Consider the following 13056-nt stretch of genomic DNA (forward strand, 5'->3'; position numbering starts at 1 on the left):
GTGCACTAGCTCTGAAACAATTATGCAGCAAACTGATTCAATATGCTAATTGAGATTTTCACTTCTTCATCTCAAGTCAGTTCCCTACTGGTCTAACATGGTGAATCATCACAGTGCAGGCTGGGACAACCAAGCTAGAAGGCAAGGTAAGAATGTGAATCATAAGACTGGAAAGGAAGGAGGAGGAGTACAAATTCCTCCTTTTCAGTGGCAGCACACTAAGAAAAGACACTGAATAGCAGGAACCCTGCTTGACTTTATATGTCAAGATAAAATGCCATGGAGAACTGCATTAGCACCATCCATATAATATCGTAGTCCTGGGAAGAGAAAGGGCACAGAATGTTCATCTGAACAGATTTAATCCTGACCTACTTGGCAAAAAGCACTCCAAAGAGATCCAGAAGAATAGGTCCCCAACTGCTGAAGACAAGACAGAAGGTTTATGGTCCTATATTGGAAATTTTAAATATCAAAAGCCAGACCAGCACGAGGGAAGCAAATGTGGCCATTGTTACAGAATTCCAGATTGTAACATCTTCCTTAGAGGGTACCATTATGGTTTCCAGTTCTTCGCTAGATTCCTATTCCAGAAAAGCAGAGTCTCTCGTAAGCAGCTCTTTCGCCAGCAGAAGTCTGAAGGAAAATGACACTTCAAAAGACAAAGTTACTTGCAGAGAATAGGCATATAAACTGAAGGGGTTAAATACAAACTAACCTACTATCACACACACCTTAAAAGCTACCATGGAGTATCATACTAAAAAGACTGTGCACAGGGGCTTATAAATCTGATCTCTACACTGATATCAATCACTGCATGATCAACTGATTTTGCATTTAGTGTTTTTCAAATACAAAATAATTCAGTAAATGAAACCCACAGACGTTTCTAAAGAAGCCACTATATGACAGCAACTACTTTGGAACTGCAAAGTTACTGAAAATGCTCTTGCTTTGTAATTAAAAACAAAACAAAACAAAACCAAAAAAACCCAAATAAACCAACTTCAATTTTAAGTATCCCCAGAGAGAACGAACTTAAATTGAATCAACTGTTCAAAACCCCTCGAACACTACTTACAAAAGTACTTAAAATCTGGCGGGGAAAAAACAGGGCAACTGAACAGAATATTCTGTGCTGCTATTATCAGTAAACTGAAATAAAAGCAGCCACTAAGTATTTTCAAATTTGTGTTTCTGAAATATATTTTTAATATAGGAAAAGAGGGCTCACTCTTCCAACTTTATTAAGGTATTTTAAAGCTTAATTTAAATTTGGGAAGTTTAGAAAGTTCGTAGAAGTTCTGGAAACTATAGACCAACAAGTACCTGGCACGCAAACCAAATTTCAAGTCCCCCTTCCCACCCTGCTCTGTAGCTGCAGTTGAAGACTGAGTCTCACTAAGGCAGCTTATTTCCCCTTAGCCAGTTCAACATTCAACTCTTCACATACCACTGATTAGGAGAGCAACTCCAAAATGGGCTGTGTAATTTGGATTAAAAGTAACTCAAATGCAAGGTCGTTCAAACCTATTAGTTTTTAGAATGATCAGTATTTGTGAGTGTGCAAGCACAACATACTGCTTTACCAGAGGAGGCAAAAACTATACTGCTTCTCTCCACAAAGCTAGAATTATACAGCTGCACTACTGCAAAGCTTTTAATATCAACAGGACATCTTCTAAGAAACATGGGTGTCACAGTGGTTTCCCCCTCCACCCCCTGCTTTTAAATGTCCTTCATTCCAATAAATATTTACATATACAAAAAATCCTCACCAAGAGCAAGATAGGAAAGTCTTACTGTCAGTTGTACTTAAACCTTTACTGACAGGCGTGTGTTTAATCTCTTCTCTAAAACTTAATTACTGACATGGGAATTTTATGGTCTCCTCAGACCGCACCTTTAAAACCTGAGATGTGAACTAGATTTCATCAGCATTTCAAATAAAGTAATAATAGTAAAACATCCAGAACAGCATTCATATCATAAATGAATTAAAAAAAAACAACTTAGTTTTCAACAAAAATAGGGCTTGTTGAAAAAAGTGCCTTTTTACAAATCAGAAGCCATCATCTCTGGAATAAAACACTGCACAAAACTGAAAGCAATTATTGATATGAGGCAGCAGAAGTTTTCATTTAACAGTCCTGACATATGCTAATTATGTAATAGAAACTTTATTCCCACCACTGCAAGCAAACAAGAATCCTGCTTCTGAAACTCCCCATTCAATATTTGAAGCGTTCATCAAATAGCAAAGAACCATGATAAGGAACCAGCTGATCATACATGAGACATAGAAGCACTACCATGTTTTTTGTTTGTTTTAAGAGACTATTTCCTTCAGCTGTTACAACATACCCTCGGGAGAAAAGAGAAAACGCCTACTATTATCATAATTCTTCCCTTGACAGCCAGCATAGCATTTCTGAACTACTGACAGCTTTGTCACAAGAGTAACTGAATGTAAGGAACACTGCTTCTGCCCTCCACCATGAAATGGTCCACACGTATTTCCATTCAAGGGTTGCAAACTATTTTAAAACAAGAATTTATTGTGTTATAGTATAAAGACACTAAACACAAAACAAAGTGTTTAACAACATGAACATTGACATAAAATAAAAGCAAGATCATTTCAAGCTAATTCTGTAACCATTTCATGTGAGAAATTCCAAGTGAAAGAAAGTTACATACACAGGGTCACCCTACAGAAAGGATGGCACCACCTTCATCTAATTCAAGCCCTATTTCAGGACATCATAGCATCGTCAGTATAGTTGCATTATTTAGAGGGCTTGAGTGGTACACAGGCTTTGTCTTGGCCCTCTGTATATAGGTGAACTTACCCACAGATCTACAAGAGAACCAATGGAGACATTTGGACTGTAAACTAAAAGACCTGAGGTACATTCTCTTCTAAGCTACCTTGTATTTTTTATTTTTTATTTAAGTACATTATAGGGGAGATTAAAGAGCAGCACAAATTTGATTAACTTCACTGTAGTCCATGTGATAGCATAGGTCAATAAAATAATGCTTTGCACTACAATACTCATCTTCAACAAAATACATACAATATAAGGCTTCTCTAGAAACCATGTATTGTAGTATGGCAAGCCACCATATGAAAAGATACATGAATCCAAGATGTACTTGAACCGTGTCTTCAGAGACATTACCTTGTATCACGATAAGGTCTCTTTCCTGTGGACTCTTTGATAGGATCCATTATGTGAACCATTCATACATGAATTTCTCAAAGATGCATCAATCATTCAATTAATACAGAGCAGCTAATATGAATATACAGATTAACTATCAGATTGCTGCTCTTTCATACAAAACCATTTCCAAGAATAACCAGTTTGATCAACTCACAACAATAAAATTTTGCTAAAGAGTCAGGTGCAGTACTATTTCATTTGCTTTAAATTATTATTTTTGGCTCTTAAAAGAAATTGAATTCTATGTCTTAAAGGCTCATTGTGAAAATATATACACACATCAAATTTATATCGAAAGCTAGATTTCACCATTGAGTTTTAAAGGCCAAGAGATATTTTCAGTACAGTAGAAAAAATAGCAGTTCCTGAAGTATACTGTAGCCTCACTTCACTGCCAATAATTCAGTTGCTGTACAAAATACTTCTCTGAAGCAAATCCCTCTGAACTCTATCCACCCTGAGTTAAGCATCTATACTTTGTTTTAAATATTAGGTAACAGAGAAGTATGTACAAGGCTATAAAACTTGTCAGTTATCACAGAGCAGTAGGAAAAAAAAAAGAATTAGTATTTTCAGCCAATTTTCTGTTTGCTATTGTGGTTATTCAGTCTGGGGTGGGTTTAGGTTTCACAGGGGGGGTCTTTTGGCTTTTATTTGTACACATTCATGCATTAATCGCTTGAATTTAGGTTTTTTTGAGTGCAATAATAAGGCAACAGTAAAAAAAAGTTATAGAAATTTTGCATATGTGTAAAGGTATTAAGTTTATAAAAGTGCTTCCTAAAAAGACAACTAATGGCAGTATCAAAATATTACAGAGTGGTGAGAACAACTATCATTTCAATAAATGTTGCTCCATAGAAAAATGTCTGATTTTAGGCTTTTTCCCCTCTTTTGGTGAAGTAAAAGCCTGGAAAAAAAAATTGGTATGGATGCATGGGACAAGCAAGATAAGAAAATATACTTTAGTCTAAACTTAAATAAGAAGGTCCACACTTTTTTGCCAAAACATTAAGCCTCTGTCAAAAATGTATTTTTCTTTTTATAGTACAGGATTAAAAGACAAGATGATGCTTACAAGATAAAGAAATAATTTACATGAAAATATCTTCTGACAAAGCTTTTCAATCAAAATATTTTTTGTAACATTCAAACATGACATACAACACAAAGGAAACAGTGAATGCAAACAAAAAATGTTATATGGATTGCTTTCAAACACATAAATAAATGAAATATTGGTGTAGGCAGTAGGGCTCATGCTGATGGCTAGCAGGAAATAACAGTGTGCAATCTATTTGGAAAAAGCTCTAAAGTACAAATTACAAGCCCAATTATGGACTGCAGCAAGTTCAGTTATATCACTGCCATCCTCTCCTATCTCCAAAATAAATTCTTGTTTAAATCACTCATACCCTAAATTACTCATACCTTTGCTTCAGAGATATGAATAACTATATACAAAAAGTAGTTTTATTTCACCATAGGGATAACATTGTACCTCTCTGCCAATGTCACTTGAAAAGCCTTCCATGTCAAAACAATTTGACAGCAGATAACAATTTAATAAATATGCAATGATCTTATTACAGTCCTTCAGCTAAGCATGGTAACTCATGCTGCTAGTTTTGTAATCACAGTGCATAGAATCCAAATACCAAAGAATGGGGTAGCTTTAAAGGTAATGGTCGATTCCTTGCTCATAATCCAAATATATCTGAAACTTCCATAAACTGTCATGCATCAATCTTTTTTGTGGCAGGAGCAAAACCTTTCCCTGGTACAATGGCCATTGCCGGCAATGGATGCACCAAAACCGCCAAGGAGCTCAGTGTTATTGCACAATATATGAAGACCTGGAATTCTTCCAAAAGCTTAAAATAAAAATAATGGAATTATTCTGACATTTCTGGACACCTGCATTAATACTGTATGACTAATAAAAGCATGTCAGTTGCATGGACTGAACCAGCGATCAACATGCGCCCAGAATGCACACAAGTAAAAATGCAGTCAAAGGAAGTAGTCTTCATTGCCTATAGGTCACTTCCAGTCAAAGGTTAAAGTTCAAAGACTGAATGATCAAAGTGCTCATTTTCTCAGTAGGACTATCTTCTGCTACGAGGATCACAAAATGGTGGCATCAACATGTGTCATCTTTAAAAATAAAAGAAGAGCATTTATGGAAAACATATAAACATTCTAAATCCAAATCAGCAAGGTGCTGTAGGCAGAAACAATCCCAGCATTGACAGTAACTTGCAGTGGAAATACACTGAATGAATAATTCTGTGTTTCTGTTCAGCAACAACTCAGGTAAAAAGACAATATTAAACATGAAACTTCCAAAAATACACATACACTCCCCGGCTCATTAGCACTGGCAAGTATTCCATTAAAAGGACAGAAGGACAGTTATTTTCATGCTCTATATTTGGAACGCCACTCATCAGGAAAACGAAAAACCAAGTAAACTTAACATTTTGCACCCCTGAAGTACAGCAGGTCCACTCCAATTATCACACTGAGAAATTTTTATAAAGAATATGTAGTGATAAGAGCTGGCAGAATGTGTTCCTTCTGATGCATTCAATATATATATATACATATATTTATTTCTCAAGAATGAAAACAAACTTCAGCTGACAGAATTATGCAAAAATAATATGTTTCTACTGTAATCCTAAAATCTTAAACCTGAAAATAATTTTCATTACTAAATTTTTGATACTGTAAACGCACAGGACATTACAAAAAAGTGTAATTGATGGCAATCTTTCCTGCAGTGTGATCAACAGTAAAGTATTCCCCTTCCACACATCAACCTACAGTATATTTGCATCTGTCAACAGTAAATATTATGCTTGTTAACAGAAAGCAAACTATCTATTTTTAATGCACTCGTAACCTCACACACCTAGAAAATATAACTTCATAAGCAGTATTTTTACCATTTACAGATTTAGTATGCATAAAATAACAGTCAATAATTCTACATTTGCACTGAAAAATATTATGTCATTAATAATACTGCACATTAAAAAACCTCTTCATTTTGACAGTAGGGTACTATAAATGTAAAATAGACTGGACAGTATGCAAAAGAGATAGAAGGGGTATTTCAACTGTGTACTAAAAATTTAGGCCAAATACCAGAGAAAACACTTTCTACTAAAAAATCAAAACAAACCCAAAAGCAGTAAGGAGGTGCTGTTTGAAAACAAACACCATTAATCATGGCAGTGAGGTGAAGTTCCGGACGACTGGAAAAAGGGAAATATAAGCCCCATTTTAAGAAGTGGAAAATGGATGATCCAGGGAATTACAGACCAGCCAGTCTCACCTCTGTATCTGGCCAAATCTTGGAGCAGGTTCTCCTGGAAGGCATGCTAAGGCACACGAAAAACAACAAGGTGCTTGGTGACAGCCAGCATGGCTTCACTAAGGGGAAATCCTGCCTGACCAATTTGGTGGCCTTCTATGATGGGGCTATGGAATTGATGGACAGGAGCAGAGCACTTGATGTCATCTACCTGGACTTGGGCAAAGCGTTCAACACTGTCCCACATGACATCCTTGTCTCTAAATTGGAGAGACAAATTTGATGGATGGCCCACTCGATGGATAAAGAACTGGCTGGATGGCCACACACAAAGAGTTGTGGTCAATGGCTCAATGTCCAGCTGGAGACCAGTAATGGGTGGTGTCCCTCAGGGATCGGTGTTGGGACCGGTCTTGTTCAACATCTTTATCGCTGACTTGGACAATGGGATTGAGTGCACCCTCAGCAAGTTTGCCGATGACACCAAGCTGTGTGGTTCAGTTGATACACTGGAGGGAAGGAATGCCATCCAGAGGGACCTTGACACACTTCTGAGGTGAGCTGATGCCAACCACATGAAGTTTAACCATGCCAAGTGCAAGGTCCTACACCTGGGTTGGAGCAATCCCAGGCACAGCTACAGGTTGGGAAGAGAAGAGATTCAGAGCAGCCCTGTGGAGAAGGACTTGGGGGTGTTGGTCAGTGAGAAAATGAACATGAGCTGGCAGTGTGTGCTTGCAGCCCAGAAAGCCAACTGTACCCTGGGCTGCATCAAAAGGAGCGTGACCAGCAGGTTGAAGGAGGTGATCCTGCCCCTCTACTCTGCTCACGTGAGACCTCACTTGGGAGTACTGTGTGCAGTTCTGATGTCCTCAACATAAAAAGGACATAGAACTGTTGGAACAAGTCCAGAGGAGGGCCACGAGGATGATCAGGGGACTGAAGCACCTCCCGTGTGAAGACAGGCTGAGAAAGTTGGGGTTGTTCAGCCTGCAGAAGAGAAGGCTGCGTGGAGACCTCACAGCAGCCTTCCAGTATCTGACGGGGATCTATAAGGATGGTGGTGATGGACTCTTCATTAGGGACTGTAGTGATAGGACATGGGGTAATGGGTTAAAACTTAAACAGGGGAAGTTTAGATTCAATATAAGGAGGAAATTCTTTACTGTAAGGGTGCTGAGGCACTAGAATGGGATGCCCAAAGAAGTTGTGAATGCTCCATCCCTGGCAGTGTTCAAGGACAGGTTGGATAGGGCCTTGGGTGACATGGTTTAATGTGAGGTGTCCCTGCCCATGGCAGGGGGGTTGGAACTAGATGATCTTAAGGTCCTTTCCAACCCTCACTATTCGATGATTCTGTGACCACTGCCCTGTTCTCACAAAAATCTACTTCCTGATACCAAAGCCAGGCAACAGTTTCATGAAAACAATTTCAGTCTGGTTGCCTAAGTAAACTGCATCTGGAAGTTCTTCCTTTGTCTTTAAGACAACGTGATCAACTCTGAGCTTGAAATTTCACAAATACAATGTACACTAGAAGCAGGTGTTGGGTAGGGCAATCAATCTAGAAATGTATTTAGTTATCAAATATCAAGAGTCTAGAAACAAGAACATCAGTTTGTAGCAAACAAGGCTCCACAACTCTGCTTATGAAGTTAAATTGCTTTGTTGGGGCAGGAATGAAATGAGAGATTACAAACTGTAATAAGCTAAATACTCAGAGACACATGTTTACACATCAGAATGTATCTCAAACTGCCATTTTGTCTGTGTTCATATTGGTTCCCTTTACATTAACTCCCAACCATGCATTACTTACTAAAAAAAAAAACAAAAAAACAGGAAAAAAAAAAAAAAAACAGAAGAACTCCTTCAAATGCATATACTAAAAGTGACAAGTCTTCCTCCTTCCTCTTCAAAACACAGGGTTTCAGTTTCACACTAAAGCTAAGCCAGTCTAATGGCTAGCTGACAACAGAAGGGGTAGAACCACTCTGCACCTCCCTTCTCATGTTTTTCTATTAGCAGTGGCATTTATTTCCCCCAGTGGTTTACCCTTGGGTACCTGGTTTTCTTTCTCAGTTTGGATTGGTTTTTCTCCCCTGATTTACCCAGCCCAAAGTGGCTGAATCACAAGATTAGATACGTGACCCTTCAGTTGAAGGAGAAGCAGAAAATTAAGATGACACAATCACCCTTTCCAAGAGCTTGTAAATTTTTTCAGGTGTACATAATGCTGAAGACAGTTCTTTACCAGAGAGAGGTGGTTAAAATTGGCAGGCAAGCTGTACTTCCCATTTTAGTGTAACCCACCATTTCTTCAAAGCCACTGACAAAATATTGACAGTTTAAAGACCATGCCTTGGCAGTCTTGTTTTATGAAGAGAAACACAAGTACTTGCAACAGAGAAAGAGCTAGTGATACACAAAACTTGAAGGAAAAACCCTCTAGCATTCAAGAATTTTTTTCTCCAATGGATATCAGGTATGTTTTAATTTCTAATGAAGAATTTAATGGTAGGGGGAAAATGCCCCATTAACTTTTAATCATGACCTCCTTTGCAATTAGTACTTCAAAAGGAAGTTAAACAACAAATGAAAATACTACGAAGCAAGCTAGGACAAGTTATTTAAATGAACTGACTTTTTCTTGCCTCAGGTTGGTTACTAGGGTGTTCTGAATCAGGGGGGAGGTAGGCTTTCTGACTTCCAGAAACAGCCACTGTAGTTACTTTGAAGTAATTAAATGACATATTCTATGGACTATAAGCAGCCTAATGGCTTTGAGCCACAATAATATAGCAACTTTCAGAGTCAGATAACCCACATTTCTTTTATGTACTTATTTGGAGTTTTACTTTTTTAACTCAAACTGTTATGAATAAGAAATCATAGTAGGATCTGCAGACTGTTCTCCTTTGATAGCCTTCAATCCTGAATCAAAACAAGTCTAGTACAAAATAAAAACATAGTTTAATCACAAAGCGAATAAATGAAACTTTGTTTCTCTTTTAAAGTAACTAGTAAGTGAAAATAAAACTAGTTAATAAAAATTCTTCCAAAACTGCCAATGAAGAGGAAGCAAAATTAGAAATTCCACAAGAGTGGAAAAAAAACCCCAAACAAATCAGGAAAGAGAAAGTGACTACTGAATAATGTGGTAAAGATGAAAAATGAAACCTTGTGGGCAACAGCATTGTTACTCTTGGAGTCAATTTTAAAAACAATATAATGTACAATCACATGGTATATAGTCCTGACTTTCTTAAATACCTCTTCATCCCATGACATACACACTCCTCTAACTGTAATTGAAGTCACCTTGTTTTAGAGATACTATTAAGAGTATTATGAGAAACTGAGTTTCATTCTCTTATATTACCATGTATCAAAACCCCAAGGGTCACAGCAAGCACTATGAAACTCTCAAGTTTTTCATATTAAGGCATCCATAGGCTTTTAAGAATCTAAGGGTGAAGGCTTTGGTGTTTTCATCTGCATTCATTAAGTCCCACTGTCTCAAAATACCTGGTCTCATTTCAGACAGGGGACAAAAAGTGTCCTGAAGTGGGAAGGCAGCGAAAAAATAAGAGGACGCCTTACGACAGAGCCTTCAGTGAAAGGTAGTGATGGGATCAACACCTCCTGCACCATCCTAGCATACAGCATTACCTGCCCTAACACATCCCTTTCCAAATACGTGGGCTCCTGATAACCTCATTTGCACAGTATTTCCCTATGGAAAGCAAAGAAAGGTTTGTCCAAGCAGCACAGCCCATCTCTATCCCCTCCTCCTTTCTTTCCTCATCAATGAAGTGTTTAAGACAAGCACATACAACTAACCCCAGCTCTGGGAAGAGGACAAGAAATTTTGGGACAGAAGGAGGAGTATAAAAACAAAGAACACATGGAAAAAGGAGAAACAAAACAAACAAACAAACAAAAAACCAACACCAAACCAAACACCAAAAAACCCCACAAACCAAACCAACACAATGTAGCACTGCTGACATTATAACACTATACATAGCAATTTTAATATTGTTTTATCATGTACATGTAGAATCTTATTACTATATTATTGACTATTAGCTCCTAAGAGCCTCTTTAAGTCAGCCAACTGTCCCACACTAGAACTTCGATTAGCAGTGAAAATTATTAAATCACATAGCTTTTTAAAAACATACAAGCACCATTCAGCTGCCATAAAAGCTCTTAAAGCATTAACAACAAACAAAAAAAAAACAAAACCAACCTGGCTTGAGAACTAAACCTAGTTTTCTTATGTACCTTCCTTAACACAAAACTTAAGACTTGTAATGGACTAAACACAGTTTACAAGAGCTTTCTTTCAAAACCAATCCTAAAATTTAAAACCTATACATCTGTGCTGTTAAATTTCCATTAGAAATTAACTGAAATGTAATAAAAAAAAAATCGTAGCAGATTATCTTAGAAACAGGATTTTAATAACTTTTGAGATTTAAAAGGAGAGTTTAAGGCTCTGAATGCATTATCCTACTTCCCTATATTTTAATTGCCTTCAGCCTGAAAAAAACAAAAAGTAAACAAAATTCCTGGTCATAGTTAAATACTTACCATGATACCACCACTTCGTTTTCTTTGGATTCTTGTTACACGTTCTTACATAAAATGAGTTATCTGGAGGTCGCCTCTGCAACAGAAAAAAAGACCTACAAATAATCAGACAATCCTCATATTGTAACGCATGAGCTATTTAATAAGCTTACAAAAGGCTACCGTGTGAATGCAGTGAAAATGAGGTAACAGGCAGAGCTAGACCTTAATCAAGAAAAACCTCCTACAGATCCAGGTAATAATTCTTACTGAAGATACTTCAAGCAAAAAATTAATGAAAAAGACAAACAGCTTGGAGGTAGAGAGGGAGAGAAATAAATTTTAAGAAAGCAAAAAAAACCCAACCCGAAAGAAACAGCTATGATTCAAAAAAAACAACCACCCAACCAAAAAAAATCCAAATTAAATTCCTTTTGCAGTTCGGAATCTAATTCTGATATATTAGATCCAATTTACATTCATACACCTCAGCTTGGAGTGGGTGAAAAAATTAACATAAACAAATTCTGTATCTCATCCACACTTCATATTCTTCAGTTTTCTTTACAAGTATCTTAATTATCCATAACCAGAGTCTTAGGATACAATACAAAGCCATTTGGAGGGTGTTTTTCTATCACACATAACTAGGACTGATCAGCATGTGACATAAATAGGCATATTTGGATAGCACAGACACACAAGCTCTGACCACATCTAACTTCCATACACGCTCCACTGAAAAAGAAGTAGTCAAGAGTAAAAGGGTAGACATTTTACAAAAATGGCGTAAGGTATTAGTGCCACTCATCCATGATCAAAAATGCAGCTTAGCACCATTTACTTCCCTGAAACGAAAATAACAATGATCACTGAAATAGTACAGCTGTAAAGCCATGCAAACATCTGCACTAGAGACCTTTCAATAGTTATTTCACACTGCCTTTAGAGACGGAATCATTTTACAAAGAATTGTCCTAAAACATGACTGAACTTCACAATTAGTACACTTAGAACAGTTCCATTCACTCTTTTTTGCAATAATGATAGATGCACAGGTTACCATGAAAACAGTGACAATGCACTCACTGCCCTATTCTGCAGTTCTAGCTCTGTATTCTTTCGGTAGTAGAAATGTATATATAGTAGTTTAGTCTATTTTAGAATTTTGAAATTAAAATTTCACTTTGCAATGCAGAATTCTATTAAGTTTTACTTATTCTGCTCCAACAGTGCCAAAAGTGCTCATACCTTTTCTTTGCAGCTGGAAAGCATGCTAATAATGCTAAGACAAACAGATTGCACTGAGAGAGCTGGAGACCAGTCTTCTGTTAGAATGGATAAACAGATATGACCATTGCTATAAACATGAGGATGAACAGGAATATTGTCTCCAGTAAACATGACCTAAAAAAAAAAAAGAACAAACAACTGTAATTTACTATCCAGATTTATATAAGACTGTTACTTTTGGGAAAACAGTAATATGTTGTTTAAGAAGTGGATCTGCCATTTTCACTTACACTAAATAATACACTTCACCATGTTAGGTTCATTCAGTTTTGGAAGCTAATAAATGAAATATAAAATAAGACAATGGGAGCCTAAATAGCTAGTGAAAACTGTGTTAAACGAATGGTTCAGTGTAGGTTGCTTTTTCTCTATGGATATTCATACAGCACAGAAAAATGCAAAGGTAACAGTATAAAGACATCAAACTAAACTATTTGTATTTTACAGCTTTGGTCTTTCACGTCCTAAGGAATACAGCTGCCTAGCCAAAACACTGGATGATTTCATAAGCCACAACATTATACACCGGGAACCAAAATGAGGCTCACAAAGGAATATTTCTATAACCCTGAGCACAACAGAAATTGGGTTCTGGACAACTCACCCAATGTTCCAACTTAAATAATAAAA

The 13056-nt window shown here is 37.0% G+C and overlaps 1 protein-coding gene across 4 annotated transcripts in view; it reads right to left on the reverse strand.

The window, feature by feature from the left end:
* UBE2W (ubiquitin conjugating enzyme E2 W) overlaps positions 1–13056 on the reverse strand; it is a 66034-nt gene that overhangs the window by 29535 nt on the left and 23443 nt on the right. The window contains exons 4-6 of one of the 4 annotated variants that reach the window (XR_009723865.1): positions 12385–12540; positions 11155–11249; positions 2542–5390 (exon numbers count right to left, since the gene is read on the reverse strand). Coding sequence is in view for 3 of the 4 variants with exons in the window: in XM_061342993.1 (XP_061198977.1) it covers positions 11099–11230; positions 12385–12540 (288 nt within the window). In the remaining variant the exon portion in view is untranslated. Of the gene's footprint in view, positions 1–2541; positions 5391–10590; positions 11250–12384; positions 12541–13056 lie in introns of those variants that run through there. The other 3 variants (XM_061342995.1, XM_061342994.1, XM_061342993.1) reach the window with 3 other exon arrangements.

The sequence above is a fragment of the Neopsephotus bourkii genome, unplaced genomic scaffold (genome assembly GCF_033783945.1).
Source record: "Neopsephotus bourkii isolate Nb327-2 ecotype Australia unplaced genomic scaffold, CSIRO-AGI_Nbou_v1 NB_1820, whole genome shotgun sequence".
Classification (NCBI taxonomy): Eukaryota; Metazoa; Chordata; class Aves; order Psittaciformes; family Psittacidae; genus Neopsephotus; species Neopsephotus bourkii.